General features: G+C 42.7%; 1 protein-coding gene across 2 annotated transcripts in view; it reads right to left on the bottom strand.

Moving 5' to 3' along the window:
- TTC39B (tetratricopeptide repeat domain 39B) overlaps positions 1-26,824 on the bottom strand; it is a 112,727-nt gene that overhangs the window by 65,423 nt on the left and 20,480 nt on the right. For both annotated transcript variants that reach the window (XM_014518838.2, XM_006021340.3), the window contains exon 2: positions 20,740-20,774. In XM_014518838.2, the coding sequence (XP_014374324.1) occupies positions 20,740-20,774 (35 nt within the window). The remainder of the gene's footprint in view (positions 1-20,739; positions 20,775-26,824) is intronic.

The raw sequence follows: 26,824 nt of genomic DNA, 5'->3' as shown, positions 1-26,824 counted from the left end.
ACTTTGTATGCACTCATACACAAAAAAAATTGTCAGACAACCAGTTGGACTACCTGAGAGAGAAGGAGGAACAGGGACATAGGGAGGAGAAGAAGAAAGCTCAGAGGGAGGAAGGTTTGATAAACATGGTACCTCAAGCACCAGAACTGAATATGGAAAAGCTGTGTGAGCAACTGCCCACTCCAACGACAACTTGACTATCGCTCTCAGCTCTAACAGCATCACCAGTGCCCTAGACCAGGTACATCAAACTTGGGCCCATGTAGGGCCAGTCCTGCAGGGTGAAGCCAGAGCATGGAGCTGTCATATGGCCCACAAGGCTGTCCCTGGAGCTGCAACTCTGGCAGAAGCCGTGTTAATTGTCCCAGCTCCTAGAGCTGTGGGAGCCACCATTCCTCCCACCACCCAATTTCTAGCAGGAGTGGCAGCAATATTAACTGCCACAGCTTCAGAAGCCATTGCAATTCATGTTGCCACAGCTCTACCTCCTACCAATTTCTGTCCCTATGGTGAACCCCACAGGCCAGATGCCACTGCTTCACAAGCTGTGCCCTTGATACCTTTTCCCTAGACTGATCTCCTGAACTGGGCTACAAACCATAACACAAAATGCAATAAGCAGATACTATTCTACTACTTCACACATCCAAACATAAAAAGGACAGATATGCTTCTGACACCCAGTTTTGCTATGCTAAGTTTACAGTTTGCACTTAATAGTACTATGTTGCACATTTATTTAAATTAATTTGTGCATATGCAGGTAAGATGCCTAGAAGTTTTTTTTCCTCAAACGCTTTATTTTTAACATATTAATATAACAACAAATTCGTTGTTTAACATGTGAGCATATGACTGCTTGGAAAGAAGGTAGAATCAGGAAGTTCTGCCCAAAATTTCTTGTAAAAGTATCCAACTCCGGTACTCCCAAGAAGCACCAACAAAAGCTGACATGAACACTGCCACAGCATAGATGGCAGTTCCCATCACAGTACCACATTCCCTCTTGCATATTCCCTTGCAATAAAAAGATAAAATACGCAAGGCATTCTTAAATTTTTCTTGCTTGCCAGGACCCAGTCCCAGGTGCTTTCTAGTGGAAAATGTTTTACTCAACAGGGATTTTTTTATCCCATACCATTACTAGCTTTCATTTTAAACTCTGATTTAAAATTCTGTCCCTTCTATTTTTTAATTTTTTATTTTTTTTTAATATATTTTTCAGGGCTCAGCAACTTCCTTTCGGACATCTACTTTCCTTTTGGACTCAACAATAGAGCGACAAGCCAGGAGCTTGACTAATTCTGTTTATGCCTGTGATAACAACTAGTAAAGATGATTCTTCTCTTTTAAAAGTGTCTTGGATGTTGCTCTTGCCCTCCCTGCATCTGCTTGCTTTCTATCCAAGTGTCCAGGAGAGTAGAGGATAGAGAAGCTTGCTCAAAAAAAACAAAAACAAAAAACAAACAAAAACAAAAAACCTGACTGTAGCCCTTTATTTTATTTTATTTTTTTTAAATAAACTGTTTGGTTCTCAGATAAAAAAAAAGTTTGGTGTTGTATGCCCTGTGGCTAACATCCCCATTTTGGGGGGGAGGAAGAACATGATACGTCTTCTAGATTGACTAAGTAGAAATTATCAGCCACAGATACGGCAACATCTTCATTTTAAGACATTGTTTGTTGGGATGTAGCAACAAGGTACTTTTTTTTTTTATGTCCCAATATTCTCTCATAAATGCTATGGGTGTAAGATCTTTTTCCTTAAAAGCTCTCTTTTGTTATGATACCTTTAAAAACCTTAGCTGGCACTCTGACATTTACTGTTTCATTGTGCCTTTGTATTATGTTATTACCTATCAAACTATCTAGTTGTGGAGCAGGACCCTTGTACTAGGTACTGTACAACCCCCGAATAAGTACGGTCCCTACCCTAAACAGCATAAAACAAGAGTAGCTACAGAAAAATAATGGAATAAAAAGAAACTCTGGTTAATCTGCTATTCCAAGGGGAATGCAAATAACAGCAAATTATCCTGCTCTTTAGTGACAAGTTATCAGAATTTTATACTGGGGGAGAGTCAGTGACAGGGAATTGGAACAATGGCAAATTGTATTATTTACCACTGTCATAAGAAAACAATATAAAAAATTAGATGTTACTACACTAGAAATACCATCCCATGTTACTCCCTCCACCAAGTAGAGCAATTAAAATTGTTATTATCTCAAATTTATTTTAAAAAATAAACAAATAAATAAATAAATAAATAAATAAATAAAACTTTTAAAAACTTTATTTAGAGATTTCTTTTGCTTATAAAAAGACAACATCCTAAAATAATCTGTTTGCCTAGATACTTATGTGACACCTTATCTGAGTACCAGGTAAAGTGAATTTATCCTTGGGAAATGGAAAGATGTTATTATCCTTATTTAATCTGATATGAATGAAAATACAGCAAAAAGTAAGCAATATGTCAGAGAAGTCTGTGACAGAAGTGAAATCTGAGCCTGAATTTCTCAAAATACCTTAAAAGCAAGTTTTTCTTCCAGGAGATAAATTTATCTCACCAACCTATCAGAATCCACCCTAGCATTCTGGAAGCTGTAGAAGTCCGGTCTCTTAGCAGAACAGAAGTGCTGTAGCACTTAGGGTGTCAATTAGCTTGTGAGGATCTCAAGGAGCCAACAACGAAGTCATTCCATGAGTCAGATGTCTGAACAACTTTAAAGGAGAATTCTGCATTTTCAGAGGTCAAGGATTACTTTGCCACATCTAGGAACAGCAGTACTATAAATGCACAGTGAACAGGACCCAAATGTTTTCTAAATGAACCAAACATAGTGGGGGGGGCGGGGGGAGGATCAAGACATGCTGACTGCATAGATTACAATCACATTATGTAAAAACGCCATATGCATCACCCATCCATGGTTTAAGTCAGGGGCGGGCAATTATTTTGGGCAGAGGACTGCTTACTGTGTTTCGGCAAGCCATCGAGGGCTGCATGACAGGCAGCCCAGGGCAGATTAATATTAATTTTCTAAATTTTTTAGGGGCCCTGCGGGTTGGATAGAATGGCCTAACAGGCCGCATCCAGCCCCCGGGCCACATTTTGCCCACCCCTGATTTAAGACCACTGAAGTAATTTTAGTTGGGGAATAGTAATACCAAAAGTAAAGTTGATTTACATAAGACATGACTTTAATGTAACATCTGTAATTTAGTAATTTATATTTACCATCAGCACTGTAGTTTCCAAACACAGTAGCTACATTCAGATCAGCACTATTTAGAACAACCAAACATTAAAAAGAGGGGAAAAAAAATGACTGGCATTGGTCTGCGGGGGGGTGGGAAAATATATTTGACAGTTAAAGAACCTGTCAGGATACATAATAAACCAATATAAAAAATAGAAGCCTAGTGTTTTAATTAGATTTGTTTAGGAATAAACAAGCTCAATAAATTTAACTTTATAGTTATATTCTAATGGTTCATTTTTATAATTGAACAGGAAATTTACAGGAAACATTTCCATGATCCTGAAGGGAAATCTTCACATATACTGTATACATGCAGATACACACATACATGCATGTATGTTTACTTGCTAGTACACAAATTTGTTTTGTTACTTACTCTGTGTGAAGATGTGGATAAGGCACATAGTAAGTTTAACACTGTATCAGAATCTGGCCAAAAAGATTTTCTTCAAGAGCACCCAATACTGTATTGTGCAATTACATTGTTTTGTGGAGTAAGATAATACTCTGAAGGAGGGCAAACAAAAAAAATCTGGCTTTTTACCTTCAGAATCATGGAAATATTTTTTTACTATTTTTATATACGTACGTAAAAAATAGGACAGGTACTGAAAAACAGAAACAACGAAAACAGAAAATAAAATTACACTAACGTGCACAGATATTGATACGACACTTCTTGGGCTAACATTTTTAACAAAACGCAGCACATTTAAAAATGTCTTTAGGAAAATATACAGATCCTTCAGCATATAAGACTAAATCAGGCCAAACATTTGCCGGACTATGACTGCGTCACACATGCTGGCCCAGATCCAAGATCACAATTAGGACAGAGTGGTCCTATTGCCAAGACCCTTCTTCCCAACTTCACAATTTACAGTGTGAGTTCATGTAGCTAATGCTGCAGATCTTAAAATTATCAATCATCCTCTCAAAAAAATCTAAGTATCCTAACAGGTCCTTTAAAGCAAATTATTATAGTTAAGCTGAACATAACTACATAAATGCTTTCATGATCAGTTAAGCTGAACATAACTACATAAATGCTTTCTTCATCCCTCTGCTGCCACAGAGGGAGAAACTCAGTAAATGCAGTAAGTCACCATAACGTTGATGCTGTCCTTTGTATTGCCACATTTTTGAAAGAAGCTTCACAAAATATCCACCTGCAGTATTGCTACAACCAACAACATCCTAACTGATTAATTACTGACATCAGCACAGAAACTGCTGCTTGCTAGGAGCAACGTTCACCACTGCAAAGTACATAGGAAAAACAATTACTTTATAAAGCACCCTGAATACATAATTTTTCTCCCTTTAAACAAAGTGTACAGAATGAACTGCATATAAACCACAGCTTTTCTGTTGTACATTTCTACAAAAGCAGATTTTTCCAACATAAGCATTCATAAATTTAATATGACTACTGCAACCATGATTTCAGGGACAACAAAGCAGACACAATATACTTACAGGATGAAGTCAGCAGTTAAGTTTAGATGAATAAATGCAGTTCCTATTTTAAAAAAATAAAGTCTCTCTCTCTCTCACTTGTCCTCTTTTCCACTAGACACAAAAATGCCAGCAAAGAGCATATAGAGAAAAATGAATAGTCTGTTTTATTTCTCAATACCCATGGGGTTCTTATTAATTAGTTATCAAGCCAAAAAAAAAAAAAAGAGAGATATAAAAGTTCACAAGGCAGCAGCTGGCATTACAGGAGCTCTCCATATCAGAATTTAAAAGAAACGTCAATTAGTGGCAGCAGCTACAGTCAATGCTGGCTGCTGATGCCTCTGCAGGAAGAGGATGCTGGGAGATTTTCCCAATCCATGCTGCAGCCTAATTCTAATCCATCAATGCCTAACTGCAAAAGGAAAACGGAGACAAGAGAAATACAAATTTATTTATATTTAAGGACAAAAGAATTACTTCACTGTTTCACATCTAAATAATTGGACTATAATTACTTTAAAAAAAAAATCAAACCAAAAGGAAGTGCACAAATGTAGTTGCAGATTGTAGTTGCAATAGCTTTTAGTAAAATGGAACAGAACACAACACAAGAGTTAATGGCAATAACTGGATTAACAGATAGGCTATATATTTCATCTTTCCCATTCCATATAGTCCTAAAAAAAGGGGGAAAAAAAATCACTATAAAATATCAACTGTTAATTAAAATACATGGTAGATTGCAAGGGGTTAATAAAAACACTTTTCTAAGAATCTTATTTGTTAATAACAAGTCACAAGCCAAGAAAGCATATAAATATACTATGTTGGGTATGTCCTAGTATCCATAGAAGGCAGGAGTCAGCTGTAAGAAAGCTGGAACAATAAATTAATTCCAGTTATTTGGGTGGTCAGCTTCAGTGCTTATTCCATATGGGGGTGGGGGAAGACTTAAAAAAAAAAAAAAAATCCCCAATGGTTTTCCATGTCCTCTAAAACCTCCCTAGCAGGGAGCATAGCTAGCCAAAAGACTTCTGTTTTAACAGACAAAGAGATCCAGAGCTTTCTTCACAAGAATGGGCATGGTAGGGGGCATTGGAGCCTCCTCCAATCAAAAAAACAATTCCTTTTGGAAGGGTGAGACTCCTATTTCCTGCAAAGATTATCTTTTTCAGAAAGACAGTGACTTAAGATATTTCCCTTCAAGTAGTAATGATTTTGGTGATGAACACAAGAATTCTAAAACACATTAAACATCACTCCTAGCAACTGGTTTTAAGGAGACTAGCAAATCAAAAGGAAAAAAAAAGAAAGAAAGAAAGAAATCAGTGTTCTCTTAGTTTTAGGGAGAAAAATATTTCCAAAACTGTAAGGAGTACCCACATGGTGGGAGGAAAAGACAAAAGAATAGAATTAAAAAAAAATGTTCAAAGCATAAAGGAGTCACCAAAGCAGAGATATAGGCTGCAATTTGCAGAGCCCACCTACAACAGTTCCTGTAGCAGATCCAGGAAGAGGGCAAAGGGGTATGGCCCTCTACTTTGGCTGCTCTGTACCTAAGTGAGCTGTGAACTTTGTGCCTAGTAATCATGGACTCCAGCCAGAGCCCTGTGTGAGCAGTGAGTTCTGAGCTCACCAGCTGATCATAGCAGGTCTGGCCAATGACTCTGCTTTCCCACTGCTCCACAGCCCAGGATGTGAATGTTGCTGCTGTTCACTCTTCCCTTCCCTCCCCACTCAATTTAGCCCCAGGGAAAAGAAAGGGAACAGTAGCAAGGGCAGCACATACCCCTTGGGCTCCATGAGCCACACAAAAGCAGGGCCTCCTGGCAGACCTCACATCAAAAGCTCATGTGCAACACAGTTAAATGAAGATGTAGCTACACTGCCCCTGAACCCCTGTATCTCATTCATTTCAGTGATAATGAATCACTGATAATGAATCCCATGGGACGCCCATGCCCGCTACAGGGCCGGGAAGTCTGGGTGAGGGTGATCCCCTGCCCTCCATTAATGCTGACTTTGTGAAGGAACATCTTGAGAAGCTGGATACCTTCAAGTCAGCCGGCCCTGACAATCTTCACCCCAGGGTACGCAAGGAGCTGGCGAGCATCATAGCCCAGCCTCTAGCACGGATCTTTGAAAACTCTTGGCGCTCTGGTGTAGTGCCAGAAGACAGGCACCACATTGGCCATCTTCCAGTCTTCAAGAAAGGGAGGAAAGTGGATCCGGCTAACTATAGGCCCATCAGCCTGACTTCTATCCCGGGGAAGATCTTAGAAAAGTTTATTAAAGAGGCCATCCTTAATGGACTGGCCGACGTCAACATCTTAAGGGATAGCCAGCACGGGTTTGTTGCGGGTAGGTTTTGCTTGACCAATCTCATTTCCTTCTATGACCAGGTGACCTATCACCTGGACAAGGGAGAAGAGATTGATGTCATATATCTTGACTTCAAAAAAGCCTTCGATCTGGTGTCCCATGATCGCCTCTTGGAGAAACTGGCCAATTGTCGCCTTGGGTCCTCCACGATCCACTGGCTAGAAAATTGGCTCCGGGGTCGGACCCAGAGGGTAGTAATCAGCCCATGCCCGCTACAGGGCCGGGAAGTCCGGGTGAGGGTGATCCCCTGCCCTCCTTTAATGCTGACTTTCTGAAGGAACATCTTGAGAAGCTGGATACCTTCAAGTCAGCTGGCCCTGACAATCTTCACCCCAGGGTACTCAAGGAGCTGGCGAGCATCATAGCCCAGCTATGTTGGCTAGCACTATGGAAGAAAGAAACTTGGGGGTCATCATTGACCACAAGATGAACATGAGCCTGCAATGCGATGCGGCGGCTAGTAAAGCAACCAAAACGCTGGCTTGCATCCATAGATGCTTCTTAAGCAAATCCCGGGACGTCATTCTCCCCCTGTACTTGGCCTTAGTGAGGCCGCAGCTGGAGTACTGTGTCCAGTTTTGGGCTCCACAATTCAAAAAGGATGTGGAGAAGCTTGAGAGAGTCCAGAGAAGAGCCACGCGCATGATCAGAGGTCAGGGAAGCAGACCCTACGATGACAGGCTGAGAGCCCTGGGGCTCTTTAGCCTGAAAAAGCGCAGGCTCAGGGGTGATCTGATGGCCACCTACAAGTTTATCAGGGGTGACCACCAGCATCTGGGGGAACGTTTGTTCACCAGAGCGCCCCAAGGGATGACGAGGTCGAATGGTCGCAAACTACTTCAAGATCGTTTCAGGCTGGACATAAGGAAGAATTTCTTTACTGTCCGAGCCCCCAAGGTCTGGAACAGCCTGCCACCGGAGGTGGTTCAAGCGCCTTCATTGAACACCTTCAAGATGAAACCGGATGCTTATCTTGCTGGGATCCTATGACCCCAGCTGACTTCCTGCCCTTTGGGCGGGGGGTTGGACTCGATGATCTTCCGAGGTCCCTTCCAGCCCTGATGTCTATGAAATAATGACAATACACTAAATGTGAAGGTACTTGCATTTGCTGCTCAAAATATGTAAGAAAAACTAGTATCTTATGCAGGTTTACACAAATAGAGGAGGAAGCAAAGAACTAAACTAGCATCGGGCTGGTTGGGCAGTGTGTAATAAGTATTCAAATTAATGTATTGAGGCCTTTAATCGGCACAGGACAGATATAAAGGGGGCAGTATCACAAAACTGGTGTCATATTTTTTAAAGGGATTCAAGTTTTTTTTAAAGTTTTGGAAAAACTGTTATACAGAGACTATTAAGAATAAAGTTATTTTGTAATATTTTTAGTCTTGCTGTCAAAGTTAACAACTGTCCCTAGACTCCTCATTTAGGCAAATGTTCCCACTTAACCTAACAAGAATTTACTAGGAGTGAGGACTGTAGAATCAGGATAAACAGTTATAACAACATAGCAGACACAGTGGTATTATGTTCTGTGCCATTTTCACAGACTCCAAACCCAAAATAGGCCATTCCATAATATCTCTGAATAACAGGTTCTGCAATGTGGTGGTAACATTGGCTGGAATCAAAGAGCAGCTGTGGGCTACTTTGCAGACAGATCTGCTGTAGGCTGCTGCTGATATGATTAACTGGACTACCCAATGCAGCCAAACACTGTTGTCAGTTGCTCCAAAAGTAGGGCCTGGTTTAAAATCATGGGTCCAGCTCACAAATCTTATGGCCTATTCGTGGCAGGGGCCACCATTTTCACACCCAGATCATGGCATCCCCCCCCTGCCACATACATGCCCTCTGACTGATTGAGGGGGCAGGTTTAGGGTCATCTGGCTGGCTGAGCCCAGCCCTCAGTGCCAGACTGTGGGCAGGGATCAGGAGCATCTAGCAGGGAAAGGGGAAGGGAATAAAGCCTCTGACCCACCTGGGGACCCACCTGGCATCACACCCAGCACCAGGTGGCGAGGGGCTGGGAGGAGGGGCAAGTTGGAGGCAACTCCAGTACCCTGTCTCTGTGCCTGCCTCCTCCCTGCAGCAATGGTGGTGAAGATAGATGATAGTGACAGCAGAGCAGAACCCTTCAAAAAAGGAGGCAGTGGCAGCATGCAGCAGGTAGAGGGCAAGTTACATGCCAGCGTGGAGTGGTGGCAGGGACTGGGCACTGCACAGTAATGCAGGAACCCCCCCTATGGCTCCTGTGGAACAAGCTGCATGGTGGGGGGACCTGCCCACACTGGGTGTCCCCACCTAGGCATCTAGCATGTGCCTGCCTGAACCTTGCAGGGTGAGCCCCTGAACTTCCTCTCAAACAGCTCCTCCCCTACCTAGTGCATTGGCATTAGGTAGGAGATGGGCATTAGCACTGGGTAGGGGAGGGGCTGTTTGAGACAAAGCTCAGGGGTTCACCCCTCAAGGTTCAGGCAGGTGCACATGCAAATAGCATTGTGTGAGGAAAAAAAAAAACAAACCACTTAATTTCATGATTTTCATGGAAAATGGAAAATTGCTATTTAAACCAGGCCCTATCCATAGGATAGTCCATGGTCTCCAACCAGCTATACTACAGTTGGTAGCTAAGTTTTACTCCTTTTTTAGTCTAATCAAGCAATAATGAAAGCACGAGGACATCACAAGATACACAAACAGCTGGAAACTCCTGTCTGTAGATAGACTGATCAAACAGCTTTGTTAGACTCCCTCACATCACACAGTACCTGCAGTCTAACTCCCAAAAGCAGCAGCTGCAAGCAACCTACCCTGCAGTCTCTCCTCTGCCCAAACAGCTCACCTGTTGCACCTCCTCAACCTTAAGTAAAGGAGATTCCATCAGAGATGCTGCTTTTATAGTGAGAAGTTAGGGATGCAAAATGGAATTAGCAAGAAAAACCAACATCACAAACTCAGGCAGACCTAACTGGGAAGAGAAGGAACAAGAAGTTACTTGGGAAGCACTTTTGCAGAAGGAAGAAGCTGAGTATATATTGAGAGAAACAGGGAAAGAGAATTATGTTTACTCCCACAGCTCCATTGAAGTACAAGATCCACTCAAGCCTAGTAGCCTAGTGGTTTAGTGCAGTGAAGGCATGCCAGTTATGTCCATCAGCAGCACACAAAGCAGTGAAGCAGTTACCGCCACACCTAGCTGCCTTCGACTCCCCAACCCAAATGAGCAGTAACCATTCACAACTAGGCCAAGCAGAGGCTGACTTAACACAGGTCCAGGGCCAGGCTTGACCTCACCTCTTGAGCTGTAGTAAGATATCCTACCTGCTCCATTACTCTCTCTCTCTCTCTCTCTCTCTCTCACCACAAACACCTCCTTCATCCATTCTGCAAATACATCTAGGGCCTCATTTCTTTCACCAGCAACTACAAAGAATTAATTTATGGGACCATTCCACTAAAAGGCCGAGCACTGAATCCACTGAAAAGCTGCAATTTACTTAGCTCCCTCAACATTCGCTCTATTGGGAACTGAGTATGCTTGGCACCTTTATTCCTCTCCTGAACGAGCCTATTCCATGAGATAGTTCTGACATGTTTAAACTGCTTTGCATTTGTTTATTTGGCCCTCAGAATTACCCAGGGCAGGTTTGATCCTAAAGAGCTGCTGGATAAAGAACAGGTTTTCCCATGGGCAGATCCAAGAGGAGTTTCAGGCAGCAGGGGAGAAGCAAGCGGTGCAGGCTCCAGCAGTAGCCATGCTAACAAGCGAGTGAGGTCAGAGAACTCACTGACCATGAGCCACATCAGCCAAAAGGGGGGTGCAACTACAGCCCACACACAGCCTTAAGATCTGCCCTTGTTTTTTCCTCTATATTTATTTTAACAGAGATAACCAAAGAGCTACTCTCAGCCTGCAGATATAGTAGCTTGTTAATAAATATATCATCATATATTTCACTGTAGAAGTTAATTGTGAAATTATCTCTTCAAATAATGATTAGTAGAAAAGAATATCATCATTTGGATTTTTCTCTTACTTTTTAAAGTTTTATTCTCATCCTATTCACTTATCCCTGTTGGTTTCTTGCAGACACCCAGTTATATCACGACCTACAATATGTACTTTAGTCCACTTACCTGTAAACATTCCAAGGTCTTCCCTTATGAATTACCAGTAACATTAAAGCAGGTAATGGCATCTTTACAGTAGAGAACCACCCCACCTATCATTCCCAAGTGGGGTATAATCCGATGATTAAAATGCCACCTATCAATTATCCCTTCAGCTTTCAGTTAAGGTCAGTCATATCAGCTTGGTTTGCATAAAGTAGTATCTTTAAGTCCTTTCCTTTATTACTCAGACATCTAGCTTTCATAAACAGGAAACCAAACAATTTACTTTCCAACCCTTGATGCTTTACATGCATGCTCTCCTCGAGTCCTATATTTATGTTTAATACCTCCTCTTAGCACCATTTCCTTTAGATGGTGGTTGAAAGCTGACATGTCTGCTACACAGCAGACAGATTCTCCTTCTAACAAAACTTGGGCAGTGCAAACCATCTACCCACAAGACGGAGAGAATTCCCCAAGTTACACAAAACCAAAACATTGTACCTCAATACCTAGCCAACAGTTTACTTCCAATATCTATTACTTTCCATCTTCTCTCTCATGTTACAGGAAGGAGATCACCAGTATTTTTCTGTTTTGCTACACCAAAAGCAATTTACCCAGAAACAGAACTGTGTAGGGACATCTCCTTTCTGCCAACCTCCACCCCACCTTTAAAAGAGACAATAATTTATTTTGATCCATTTTTTCACCTTGCTAAATAACATCTGCAGCACAAATAACAGTTCTCTTTCTACAGACCTGATTCTTACCATCCTTTACTAAGGTTTAATATAAGCATTTAGATTAGGCTAGTGGTTTTCAACCTGGGGTCCACAGACCATGTCTAAGAAGGGGTCTACAAAAGATGAATACAATCAATCAAAATTATGTGAATACCCACACTTACAATTCAAAGGGGTCTGCAAATGAAAAAAGGTTGAAAAACACTGCACTAGGACAGTTTGTATTTTAAAGTATTTTAACACATGTAATGTGTCTATTTCTATCCCAGGGCAGCTATTTGCACTGTGCAAACAGGCTTTTACAGGGGTGGGCAAAATACAGGCCACTAAGTCATCTTATTCAGCCTAGGCATGTCCCTCAGCCCCATGCAGCACAAACACAGGGGGCAGCCTGGGCCATGCTGCATGTAGCCAGTCCCACCGCCCCTGGATGCAAGGGTGCTGCCTGGCATGGAACGCAGCCTGCCCCATCCCCATGCACAGCTCTTGGGCACAACTGGACTACGGACAGAAGTTACACAAACTGGTTTAAGCGAGTAGAAACTGGTTTAAACCTGTAACAGAACAGAAGCTCAGTGCACATAAACCAGCTTCAAAAGGGCTGAAACTGGTTTAAGATAAATGTTGTTGAATGTAGCATCAGACTTAACTGATTTGGGTCAGCCCGGTTTATGAAACTTCTGTTCCAGACCCCTTCCTGGTTCAAGTTAAATCAGAGTCATCCAGCATCCCAGCATTTTGCAGCTCTGGGCTGGGCTGTCTGCTTGAGCAGAGCAGGGTTGGCCCCGCACATCTGCTTCCTAGCTAGAGCAGTGAGGGCTAGCTGACAGAGGGGAAGGGAAGGGAAGGGGAAGGGGCATGCTGAGCTGAGGATGCAGCCCAGTGTGCAAGGGGGGAGGGCTGCCCCCCCAGGCAAACCCCAGCTGAGGTTTGGTGCAAGGGAAAGGGGTTAAACACCCCTAACCCTGCTCAAACTTACTGCTGGCTGTAACTGTGGACTACAAATCCCAGAGGTACCTGAAAGCAGGAAGAAGTGATGAGCAGCGATCCAGGTTTTCCATTTCCCACAGAGTAAACTGCCTTTTACCAGAGGCAAACATGGATTTCTCATTTTACCAGAGAAACCTGTCGGTTTTGCCATTTTTCAATGAGCTGGCAGAGTGCCAGCCTTCAGGGAGCTGGGAAGGAGCAGGAAGAAGGCAGAAAGACAGGGGGCACCACATGCATAGACATTCACCTGGGCCCAGGCAGCCTGCAGAGCAGCTCCAGCAGGTAAGTGGGGTGGGGGAGCAGGACTGAGGCTCCTGTAGGGAGAGAGCTGGGCAGGGCTGGGGTTGCTGCCCAGCCAGGTGGGGCTTGGGCCCCGGGGCCAGAATGTGCACATCCTAAAGGTATGTATCCTCTGCTTTAAGGGGTGCAGCTCCGCACCACTGCCCTCACTGCAGCCCCACACGCAGGAGGCATGTCACCAGGGCAGCGGGGGTGGCGAGAAGCAGCATGGAGGATTTCCGCACAGCTCCTCCACTCCCTGCTGCACTGGGTCACCGGGGAGGGAAGCAGTGTGGCAGGAAACAGTGGCAAGCAAGGGGCCTGCTGTTCCCTGCTGCCCTGCTCCCCCCCCTACCCCCAACTCAACAGGAAGCAGAGGAGCCATGCAGAAAATCTCCTCACTGTTTCTTGCCCCACCCCACCCCCCACTGCCCCATCAGTGCACCTCCTGTGTGTGGGGCTGCACCCCCCCAAAGCAGCAGCAAGCACTAGAGGCTCATCTCCAGGGCAGTGTCATGGGAGCTTGCATTGGCAAGGAATCCCTGTGTGGCCCCACTGTTCCCAGCCATGCCGGGTCACACCCACTAGCTCCAGAGGCCCTAGGGAAGGGAAGCAGGAAGGGAGCTTGAGCCTGCACCTGCCCTGGGTACAGATCGGTATCGGCAGGGCACGGGTCTCCCCTGCCCCGCAGGGAGTGTGTGTGGCAGTGGGGAACTGGCCCTGGCCCTCCCCCTCCCAAGCCACCTGTGGCCCTGTCCTGCTCCCCTCTGGGGCCCTGCAGCTGCACATTGTGGCCTGGGCCCTCAAGCCCCAACCAGCTGGGCAGCAGCCTCAGCCTGCGCCTGCCCCAGGTACAGATCTGGGGGCTGTGGGTGCCCCCTGTGAGTGCGCACAGCAGTGGGGAGCTACCCCACCCAAGCCTGCAGCTCGGGGGGGGGGGGGGGAGCGGGAGCAGGGGGTTGAGGACCCAGATCCATACCCCTGGTAGCTAGGGGCCTCCTCTGGCAGGGCTGGGGGCCTTTAACTTTAATCACAGATTTTGTAGTTTTTAGTAGAGAATTTTGTGGTGGTTTTTTTTATCCGGGAAAACCAAGATCCGTGGTGATGAGCAATGGCAGAGTGCTGCTGTTGTAAGTCTAGACTACAAATCCAGAGACCTTGGGGGCAGCAGGAAGAGGAAGTCAACACAGCCACCAGAGAGCTATACACTAGCACCCCTCAGCTTCTGGTTTGAACAACTGCAAGTACGTGGCTGCATTTCCTGAATCAAAGGTAAAATACCTGTTCACTTCTGTTTCAATGTAATCTGTGCAGCTTAAACTAACCTGCAAAGACTGAAGTGATTCAGCCTCAGGCTTTTTGACTGCCGGTACCTAGCCCAGGAGCTATAGTCTATGGGGCTGGGTGGTACAGGAACTGGATTCAGCTTCCCAGCAGCCCCCACGGCAGCAGATCACTCTTGCCCTTGCACTTCGGCTGCCACTGCCAGGGTCTCCACTGCCACCACTGGACCTGGCCCCGGCCCCAGCTGCTCAGGTACCTCAGCCCATATGCCCTGTACCCAGCGCCAGGGGCATTGGACAGAACGGGTAGGCAGAACAGAAAAGTCCAGGACTAGCACATACACAACACCACCCTTCCAAACAGGGGTTTCGGGAGTGGCTGAATGAACTGCCACTTCTTTGCCATTATTTCAATGATGCAATCCCAGGACATCTGTTCAGATACACTTTATGATGTCCTGGAACAAACTGTTAGTGCTTCTTATCCTGTTAAACCCTTCTGGGATTTGGCCCAGGAATAAAGGACAAAGATATATGAACAACTGCACTTTGTCCCAGAAAAAGATGGTTTCTCATGGGACAAATGCAACATCTGTCTGTAACCTTAGTCATCTAGATACCCTGGACCAATGTAATTTACAGGAACGTAGCTGGCATAGGTTTGGTCCAATATTAAAAGTGTTCTGCCTCCGTGAGCTTGGGTTCTAAGCCACTTTGGATTTAGGCACTTTTGTCACTTCAGTCTTTGAACCAGATGTCACTATTTCAGACTTGGAGGTGGGTTGTAAGAAAAGGTTTAAGTCAGCCCATCCAGCTGGAAGAGGCCATCTCAACAAACAGTACAAGACTGGTAGAGAAGCCCTGAGAAGCAAGCAAGGAAGCACTGCCCCCAGTACACTTACTTATGCTAACTAAATGAACTGTCACCTGTAGTAGATTAGGCAAGCCTTTATGAACATGATCCTCCTCCTGTTCTCTTACATGTTTTGATGAGCAAAGGAGTAGTCAATATGTGAAACATCAAATTAAATATCATTGGGTAACTGAACTAATGTCTACTGACACAAACAGAATGAATATTTCATACATTATTGTTTCAAATTCCACAGACGCAGACAGAAGTTAACATTTCAGTTGTATTTGGTTCCTGCTTCTAAGGCTAGCAACTAGACCAGGAGCTGGTCAGAAGACTAAGGCCTAATACAGGTGTTCAGTTTCTACTAGTAGAACAGCCACTCTTCCCAGTAAAAACCACAAAAGAACTTGGAATGTCTGCACTTTTCTCACAGAGCAAAAATGGCTGCTTTGAAAAAAAAAAAAAAACACCCAGACTACAAGGTACAAATTTCTCCAGGGACAGTTTGTCCCAGGAGACCAAATGCCTGCACACTTTCCTTTGGCCTAACAGGAGGAGTAAAGCTGCAGAAAGGCTCCTGTACTTACTACAGACTAGGGTCACTCTGGCTTGGGGGAGAAGAAAGGAAGGGAAGGAGGGAGGAAGAGGAGGACAGTTGCTTCTGCACTTCCCATAGACCAGGAGAGGAGGGGAGTGGATGGGTGGAGCAACTGGCAGCTGCTCCCAACCTGCTTCTCTCTCTCTCTAGAGTTTGCAGAGTGAGAAACAGGCAAGGGGCTTTTCCCCGTTGCTGTCTCCACTCAGCTCCTAGACACTTTTGAAATGTTTTTGTTCCAACTTGGAAGCAAATCAAAACAATGGGCATATATACCCGAGACATTTACCGCAGAGTAGACTAATTAGCTCCACAATAAAACATCAGTGTCTATACATGCAGCCGTATTAAGCCGCAGGAAACTAAAAACCTCCACAACAGGGTAGTACTTGTAAGTACAAGTATGATCCCACTGCAGAGTTATTTACCGCATAGCAACACATATGTGGACACTGACAATAACTTTAAAAAACAGAAAGGGGGGGGGGGAAGAATGACATTTTTGGAATGAAAATATACCCCACTTAACAGTTTCAAAGAATATTAAACTAATATAAAAGTATCTGAAAAGTCCAAATGAAATTAACTGAATGATAAAGTCAAAATGTAATGCTTTGATATTACTGAAACAAAATTAGATGTAATGAGTTTTGATTTCTGCAGAGTGGGTTCTCTTTTGTTCTTATCAAAACAACATTTGATAGAAAAAGCATGCGCGCACATGCTTTAACCAGCTCAACCAAAGAAAAGCTGTGGAATCTCCATCTCTGGAAATTTTGAAGAGCACACACTTGGCTAGAATGGTTTAGTCAGGGATTTTCCTGCCTTGAGCAGGGGATCTTTACTATGATCTGAGACAGACACACAGAAACTTTATTTTTTAATTGAAAGCTGGTCTTCCATATCTCCAACCTACTTTCCAGATCTCTTGATATAAGGATATCAGATGACTCTGTGGCCCCTTCTACACGTGCACTTAAAAGGTGCAATGGGATCTAATGTGCAATCCATGCAATTGTGCATTAGATCCCATCATACCTTACTGCCAAAGCAGAGGGAGTCTGATCCCTTACACTGACAAAAAGCAAGCTCCTACAAATCGAGAGCCCCCTCAGCTGAGCACCCCACACACCATCGTGGCTGGAGGATCATGGCAGCCACAATCCTTAGGCCTGAGAGGGTAGGCAAAAACCCCAAGCCCAGAGGATTGCAGCTACCTTCGATACCAAGGACCCAGGGTTTCACACTGGGCATGGGGCATCAGTCAACAGAGCTCCCAGCCACAGGCGAGACCATGCTACAAGTTCAAATTAAAGCTCGATAGCAACTAGCTATAAAGTTAGTATACATTTTCAAGGTCTAACTTTTTAGCTGGTTGGAGCTTTTTTTCCCCATGCAGTAAGCAGTTTGCACATGTAGCTGATCTTGAGGTAACTGTGCAATAAGGTATCTGTGCAGACTGTGTAGTACCTGTAACATGTAGAGAGGACCTGAGCTACACAGATTTTTCTTCAGCACAGTCCCCGTTATAGAGGACAAAGATTTAGAGCGGGCCCTATGGAAATGTTTTTTTTCCCCATTTGCTGTAATGTTTGATTACATTACACACTACATTACATTACCCCCTTTTGTTTCCAATGACACTAAAACGACAGAGAGACAGATCACATCCAATATCCTGCGACTTCCTGCATCAGGACTAGCCTAGGTTCTACCTCCAGAGCCCTAGATTTCCTGGCATCTTAAAATGAACTTCTGTTGAAAAATCCCCTGAATTACTTTGTGCTGCTATTAGCTATGAGAAAGAAACCTACTGCTCACAGAGAAGAAAGGAAGAAGTCAAGAAAAGTGAAATAAATCTTAACAGTACACACGCTTACCCAAAGGTAAGCAGAGTCTAAAAAACCAGTAACACACACCTCTTACTGAGGGCAAAGTTACTGCAGTTTAGCTTCCATTTATCATGGGGCAAGATGTATACTGTACACCAACTAACAAACAAAGCCCACACCCATGATTACTGTTAATGTGTCCATAGCCAAAGAGGCAAAATAGTGCTAGACCCTGTGCAGACCAAAGTAACCTTAATATACAAGTCGGCTGAGGCAAGACCTAAACACCACAGCCTGGGGAGTGTCCATAACCTTGAATCAAAAGCCAAGATCCTCTGCCCAGAATACTAGAGAAAGTCAGTGCTGCTGCTTTGCGATTTGGGGGAGGGGGGGTGAATGGTAGTTCACAAGTAAACTAAAGTTAAGGACTCGATGATGGAGATAACTGCCTAATTCCAGATGTCTGTTCCATCAGGAGACAGGCAGTGGAACCAGACATTTTAAATACTTATTTCACTCTGGTACTGTCAATGAGTTTAGTAAGACAAATTATTCATGTTGCATTTCTCATGACTTAATGGTGGTAACAGTTCTTTCTTGGTTCAAAGTAGCACAGCTTTGCCCCATCTGGACTCTCAAAGGTATCATCTTTTCTGATCTATTAAGGATGAGTCAAAGGCTCAAGCTATGACTTCTCAGACTTTTGTGTATCCCCCTGAAAAAGTTGGCTTTGGGATGGTGACTGTGGTAGAACTGGTTGACAGTGCAACTGCACAGTACTAAAAATTACCAAAAAGCTACTGTCAAACATCATTTATTCAGCACCTAGAACAAATATTAGTGAGAACATTGTTTTTTCCATTCTTTTCATTATCTCATGGGAAAGCTACACATTTGTTGTTTCTCCTGCAGGAAATTCCATTAGCATGAAATTACGCTGTCTTACATTTATTTAAAAAGTGCCCCTATGTGAGAGCTAGGGCAAGGAGGAAAGGAGAGACACCCAAGACTCAAAAATAAATAGCATGACTCTTACATAATTATGCTTCTCTGGTTGTCTGCTGGCAATGCCAACCCCATTCCTATAACTGTACAGATAAGTGCTATGTGTGTTCACTTCCAACACTACTAGCAACAAGAAGAAAAAAATATATAAAAGTCATAATTTATTTAATGGAAAATAAGAAGTGAGCAAAAGATTTTCATGAAATAATGGACAATAGAGAAAAATACTAAAATGATTAACAGCCCTTATTTTACTACAGAACAGAGGGAGAAAAGGGCTTCCTCATACAGAGGAAAAGCAGCAAGAAAAATTCCACCACTTAATTCTCAAGGAGTCTCCTTTTAATGATTTAGCAGTTGAGTCTTTCTCCTTAACTTTATTTTATATGTACACAATACGATGGGACCCACTCAAGGGTTAACACTCAAGAGTCAGTGATAGGACTCACCCTAAACACACCCCCTTGCAGATTCAAACCTTCAAGATCTATGAAGATCTTTGTAAACCACTGTAGTGCAAGCCCATCCAAATAAAGCCCCTGTGTTTCTGCACTGGCTTTGACTATCTGCAGACATTCATAAAAACACTACATTTAATAGGGTGCCATTGCACAAAAGTTACCTACATAAGAGTTAATACAGATGAATATTGCAATTATTTTACTGTAATTCCTATGGTTTTGGTAGGAAGACAACTGCCTTTCCTTATATGATATCATGGAAACTTAGAACGAAACTTAGTACCAGTGAGGTAAGTGACTCCACTCCCAAGCACTTCCATATCTGCATATGGAAGAGATCTCCCCATGCATGTCTGTGCAGAAAAGTGAAGTATTTGATTTTACCAAAACATTTCAACATCTTTATCAATTATTTGGATGGGGGAGTGAAAAGCTCGCTGACCAAGTTCACAGACAACACCAAGTTATGGGGCAGTGTGGTCACGTCAGAAGATAGGTTGCAGATACAGGCAGACCTGGACAGGCTAGAGAGTTGGGCAGACCGGAACCAGATAAAGTTTAACACTTCCAAGTGTGGGGTGCTCCATCTGGGGGCAAAAAACCCTCAACATACGTACAGGCTCAGTGGTGACAGCTTGACTTGCACCACGGCTGAAAGGGACCTAGGAGTAATGATCGACCATTGCATGAATATGAGCCATCAGTACGATGCAGTGGCCAACAGGGCAAACAACATGCTGGCATGCATCAACCTATGAATCTCATGTAAAACTAAGTAAGTGATACTCCCGGTGTACTCAGCACTGGTGAGACCACAGCTGAAGTATTGCGTCCAGTTCTAGGTGCCACGCTTCAATAAGGACATGGAAGAACTTAAGAGGGTCCAGAAAAGAGCCACGCATATGATCAGGGACTTGCAAGGCAAGCCATACGAGGAAAGGCTGAGGGACCTGGGCCTCTTTAGCCTAAAAAAGAGAAGGTTGAGAGAAGACTTGATAGTGACTTGCCGCTATATTGGAGGAGTGCATCAGGAGCTTAGTGAACAATTGTTCACTAGGGCACCCCTGGGGAAGACCAGAACCAATGGATATAAACTCTTGGAAGGCCACTTCAGGCTTAATACCAGGAAAAACTCCTTCACAGTCAGGGTGTCCAGACTGTGGAATAAACTCCATCCAGAGGTGGGAGTTGGTGATGCAGTCACCTACCCTAGCAGGTTTCAAGAGGAGAATGGACAGTCACCTCGCTGGGGTCACTTGACCTCAGTTGTCTTCCGGCCTAGAGTGTGGGGGGCTGGACCTGATGATCTGCAAGGTCCCTTCCATCCCTAACAATCTATGAATCTATCTATACATTTGTGTGGAATGTATCAGACTTATTTATTGCTTTATATGAATTTATGTTCACCAAATGGAAAACAAAATGTATACAAAAAGAAAAAATAAATAAATGTTACTTACACTGGGATGTTTTCGAAGGCATCTTCAAAATTCTCCTGCAAAACAAGCCAAAATCAGTTTAATAAACACAAAATAGTCAGGATATGGGTTTTTTTGTTGTTGTTGTTCATGTTTTGCTTTATTTTTCTTAAATGGTGACAGAATTGCACAATTACAGAACTAGATTGGTTTGCTTGCCCTTTTTTAAAAATAACTTCTAGAAATAATTCACATGTATTAATTTGTAGGCTATCAGTGTTTGGTTACATCGTCAGCTACCCAGGACTAAAGCTGCCATTTCAATGCACATCTCCTTCTTGGAAAGCTATACAGGAGATGGATATCCAAGGTAAATAGCCCTTATGCAGTTTTTATAATAGTAGTTAGAGCTGCAAGTAGAAGCCAGATCCATTAGCTAGTGACGAAGCAATTTAAAAACTTTCAGCCTCCCAATCATTCCTCTTTCACTCCATTTTTCCTGCTGCCTCTTCCTTCTTCTCCACCCCAGCCTATTAAATCAAGCCAAGTCCCCATCTCCAGTCCAGACATTATACCCCACAGCCTACTAGTTAGGAAACAATTTAAAGCAGCAAGCAAGCAGGCAGGCAAAGTCTTCTTCCATTGCAGGTTTTGAGACACTACCAGAACCAGCAGTCTGGCTAGATCATAACCCTGATACTAATGAACCAAGTACATGCTTCTCCAAGTCTTTTCTAAACATATTCATTGCTAAGGTATTAAGGGAAGGTCAGAGAGGAAAAGTGAGAGGAAAGGACTACTACCCAGCTTTGTAAAATAATTCAGAAGCAACACAACCACTGTCATACAGTTATCACAGTGTTTGAGAGGCAACAGCTATCTGAAGGTCAACCTGAGCAAGAAAATAGCAATACAGGTAAGAAGGAAACTTGAACACCTTACTAAAATTATGAAAGCAACTTCAACAATACCCAACTTGATTATTAAAGTAATGTACAAACTTATATATTCTTAGAATGAACTGCAAGGAAATGAGTAGTATTTTAGATTCATACTACTGTCTAGACCTGCCATCACTAATGGAAATTATGGAATACTAAAAATGAAGGAAATCATGGGTCTAACAGCATGGACTTTTGATTTCTCTGTAAACTTACCAGAGGTGTAACTGATAAATACCTTCAAATATTAAAATAAATTATTAGTAGTCTTCAATTACCATGTGACAACTAATTTAACTTTGAAAAATAGGTTATGTTAATGTCCTACAGCATTATAAACACAGGCTTATACGATAATTTCCTATAAGTAAAAAATGTATCTGTGGCTTGTGGAAGGCAAAATTTGAGGTAAAGAAATTAATTTTATCACTCTATTGTTCAAACCTGCTGCTCTATCAGTTTTCAGACTACAAAAATGTTGCAAACATCGTCCAAACTCTGGGAAGGAACAGAGGAAATATACCGTGAAAAAGTTTACTGATGAATTATTTGCAATCTACTTGAATTTGCTGGCTGCCATGTCACTGGAAGAAGAGAAAGAACAGAATACAATCCTATGTCTAAGGGGTCAGCAAAAGATGACTATGATCGAAAGTATGTGAATACCTACACTTACAATTCAAATGGGTCTGCACCTTCATTTAAAATTTTTTAGGGGTCCCCAAACAAAAAAAGGTTGAAAACCACCATTTTACATAATTCAGGAAGCAAGCAGAGAAAGGACCCCTGAGGAAGCAGATACAGGGTCTTTGGCACAAAACATTAGCAGTAATATTAAAGTATGTGTATGCTGAAAGAAAGGGAAATATACTCTGTTCTCTTATCAAGTTGCTTCACTTTTCATTCCCACATTTGAGAGTTTTAATCACGCATTGTGTTGAAAATCCATGTTTCACAAAGGTTTCTTTTGTGTACTGCAGTACATTCTTGCATATTTGATTCACACTTATTTCAACATCAATTTTGTAATATGCCAAAATTGAAGCTGTAGGAGAACTCTATGGAGTTAGCCCTTAAAAAACAAACAAAACACCCTCTCCCCACCCCCCGCAAATAGCTTATTTTGGCATTTTAAAAAAAATAGCTAAATGGAGTTTCTTCAAATAGTTTGTACCAAAGTGCTAAATAATTAACAACCTCTCACTTCACCCCAATAAGGATTATAGAAAAGTGTGAACACATATGTGGTGGTTGCACTTAGGAGGTCTCCTTTTACCACTGTCTAGTCACCCAATGACCCGTCGGTACCATGACTTTCCCGCCTGCCACGTCTTGGATGTTATTATTCTATGCTCGAATTTTTTGATGTCACTAGTCAGGAGGGTTGTTTAAAAAGAAAGTTTTTTTTGGTCTCTATTAGGGTTCCACGGGTACTATCGGTAAGTTATCTCGTTCACTCCTCTGTATATTCACACCCACTCGACAGTATAGATAATCGTAGTCTGATTCAGATCAAAACTTGTATTTATTTATTTATATCAACTTGGTGGTTCTATTTATATACTGTTCTTATGCTATTACTGTCAATTTGACTGAACAGAACCTAGTATTCATAAACAAAGTCTTTCTTATTTGTCCATGTTGCATTTCTATCCTTTTCATGGGTTTTTATCTATCTTCAAACCCCACTATATACTTTCTTTTTACTTCATTGACTGATAAGTCTATTCCTCTTTGTTTTTGCGTGCATCTGATGCCTCGGGTCCTTTTGATGGGCATTCAGACACTGTTTCCACAGCTGAATAATCATGGGTCTATTTCACTCTTTTCTTTTGCTTTCTTTCCAGGTCGGCAGTGCAATATGCATCCCGTGGTGTTTATCTACTTCTGGATCTGCCCCTCGCTCCCGGAGCTTCGTTCCTCCCGCTGATGCCATGAGAGATCCTCGGGTAAGTTACTGATCCCCTGGGGATCCTTTTTCCTCTCTCTCTCTCCCCTATTTCCTCTCTCCTTTTCTCTCGCTGAGGCTCCCTTTTTCGCTGTCGCCACTGCGCTCTGAACTTGGAGCTTCTAGTCTTATATGGTATCAGCTACGGAAGTGGCATTCTCCAGGTCCTTTCACTGCCATGCTTACTCCTCCACAACATATCAAATTATTGTGCAAAAATTCAATGTTAGTATACTCAGGGCGTCTTTACACATCCCAGGTTTGGGGACATCACTGCTTGCATTCAGCATCCCACGCTTCAAAATGGTGGTGGGGGCACTTTAACTAAAGCTCATTCAGCGAGCTTTAAAAACACCCCCACTGCCATTTTGAAGTGCAGGGATGCTGAATACATGTGATGCAAAGGCTGCTGGAGCATGCTGATTAGTGTGTTAATTAATTGAGTCTGCTCCATGTGCTAATTAGCACATGTCATACACATGCTGGATGTCTGTTCTAGGTGCCCTATGTGCTTAAAGTCTTACAAGGAAGCTGAATGTTCTACTAGAAATGACTTCCTTTCTGTGTAGCAGAATTATTGATATCCTTTGAACAACTTGTAGAAGAACAGAACTTGAGATGCCCAGGACAAATTATTTATCAGTTTCACTGATGGATGGCAGGATGCAAGAATGAAATTTACACCTAATAATTACTTATACCCTGCTGCTTTAAAACACTGATGTTCACTAATTATTTTTCAGTTAAAAAGAGAAAATGACAGAAAACAAAGGCAATGAGTGTGTGGTTTAGTGTCCAAAGCTAGGAATGTTTAGGTTTAATGCTGCTTGGTCAAGAAATACTGTATTTTCTTCTATGCAACATGCCCCCAAATAAAACCACACCTTTTTGAAAGGCTGGGGGGGGAGGGGGGGGCTAGGTTCTTTTCCAGAGTCACAGCTGACTGGCAGAGTAAAGCCTCCTGGGTACACAGTGTCCAGGAAATGCGGCACCAGGAACTTCCTGGAAGCAGCTGCCTCACTCAGACTGCCTACTAGGATTCTATCCAAGACAGCTTTTCTTGCCTAAAAACACATCCCCCAAGGGGGGAGGGAGGGAATGCATGTGGTATGTGAGAAATATATAGTACTAAATTAAAACATTCAAATCCAGGTTGGGATTCATTCTTGTGTTTAAAATGACAAAAATGGAATAATGCATCTATACATTATTATGACTCCAATGAATTTCTTAGGAACTTAGGATAAAAGCCATTACAGACTAAAGAAGAAAGCAATATTAAAAACAATCTATTTATACAATTTATATGAAATATTATCCACTATTAATACACTTCCTCTGTGCTATCAATCAAGTTATCACTGAAAATACACTATTAAATACAAAGGGTCAAGAAATCATGGAATTCATGTTTTTTGTTTAATCATCAAAAAATAAACACAAAGGATCAATTTGCCACGTATAGAACAGTAGTGTTTTGGTCCCATACACTGTACATTTCCAAGTTTTTGATGCATCTTAATGAGATTTTACTACAGGGTAATTTCCAAGTTATTTAAATTTTAATTGTTATTTCAGCTAACTTCAATTTTTAAGTTATTTTGCTTGCTAACATCTCTTGCATTTATAATTTTATACATTTCCTAATACACCTTCCTGCTTGTCTATATAGGCACTAACAATACTGCCAGGAATGGCACTGAGCATAGTAGAGGTGACTATGAGTCTCTTAGCAGGAGTAAGGCGTTTTGAGAACACCACTTGTGTTCCATCAATGCCTTTCACAGAAATCCAGGCAGAAAGCATCATGTCCTGAAACTGAACACATGACTGATATGATAATGTTGACGTGAAGGCTTCAACTTTTTTGACAATGGGCAGATACTCTTGGGAGGTGGACTGCTAGCAAGGGATAGGATCCATCTGACTAGAATGGGGAAGAACATCTTTGGGTGTTGTCTGACCGATCTAGTAAGGAGAACTTTAAACTGGGTTCTACGGGGGACCGTGATCTAAATCCTCAAGCCACAGAGCACACAGGCCAGAGGGGAAAAGGACTCAAAATAAGCAATTCAACTCTGGGAAAGAAACAAGAGAGCTACAGGACTGCAACAAAGTGGCACAAAAGGGAAGCAGAGAGGTCAAAATGCAAATAAATCCAGTGCATGTATATAAATGCAAGAAGTATGGGGAAATAAACAAAGGTGAGCAGGAAGCTGCAGCTTGCAAGAAGAGCTATGATTTGATTGGCAGAACTGAGACCTGGTAGGATAGCCCTTATAACTGAAATGTCAACACCGAGGGCTACACACTGTTTCAGAAAAACAGGGTTGGGAGAAAAGGTGGTGGAGTTGCCTTGTAAGTCAAACATATACACTTGTTCCCTGGTTCAGAAGGAAGACAATGGCAAAGAAGAATGCATTTGGGTGAAGATGAAATGTAAAAGATGCAGCACCAAATATAATGGTTGGGATTTATTATAGGCACCTAATCAGGAAGAGGTGGTGAATAAGGCAGTCTTCAAGCAGGTAACAAACCTATCCAAAAGCTATGGGATGGTACTGATGGAGAGACTTGAATTTTCCAGACATCTGCTGGAAGAACAATGCAGCCAAACAAAATGTCAAGCCAGTTCCTAACTTTTATGGAGGACAGCTTTCTGTTTCAGGAAGTGGAAGATACAACTAGGGGACCATCTACCTTGGATCTTATCCTGACCAACAGGGAAAAACTGGTGGAGAATGTGAAGGTGATGAGTAACATGGGAGGAAGCAATCACACTATGGTAAAATTCCAGATCCTGAGACAGGGAAAACATGAGGTCAGCAAAATTAGGATATTAGCTTTCAAAATAAGGCAGATTTCATCTGACCATGGTGTCATGGGAGGATAGACTGAAGGAGAAAGACACCCAAGAGGGCTGGGAGCTCCTAAGGGGCACACAGTATTAGAAGCCCAATGCTAAACTGTTCCAACACAATGGAAGCACAAAAAGAAAACGCAAGAGACCAATGTAGCTGCACAAGGAAATTCTAAAATGCCTCAAATGCAAAAGGAAGCATATAGGCAATGGAAGAAGGGCCAGGTCTCCAAGGAAGCATCCCAGGAAATAACAAGAACCTGCAGGGGCAGAAATCAGGAAGGCAAAGATAAGGAATGAGATGCACCTGGTAAAGGAGGTTAAGAACAGCAAGAAGAGGTTCTGTAAGTTAGCCAGAAAAGAAAGACCAAGGAAGCT

The sequence above is a fragment of the Alligator sinensis genome, unplaced genomic scaffold, assembly GCF_000455745.1.
Source record: "Alligator sinensis unplaced genomic scaffold, ASM45574v1 scaffold917_1, whole genome shotgun sequence".
Lineage (NCBI taxonomy): Eukaryota > Metazoa > Chordata > Crocodylia > Alligatoridae > Alligator > Alligator sinensis.
This window is presented reverse-complemented; position numbering and strand designations above follow the sequence as displayed.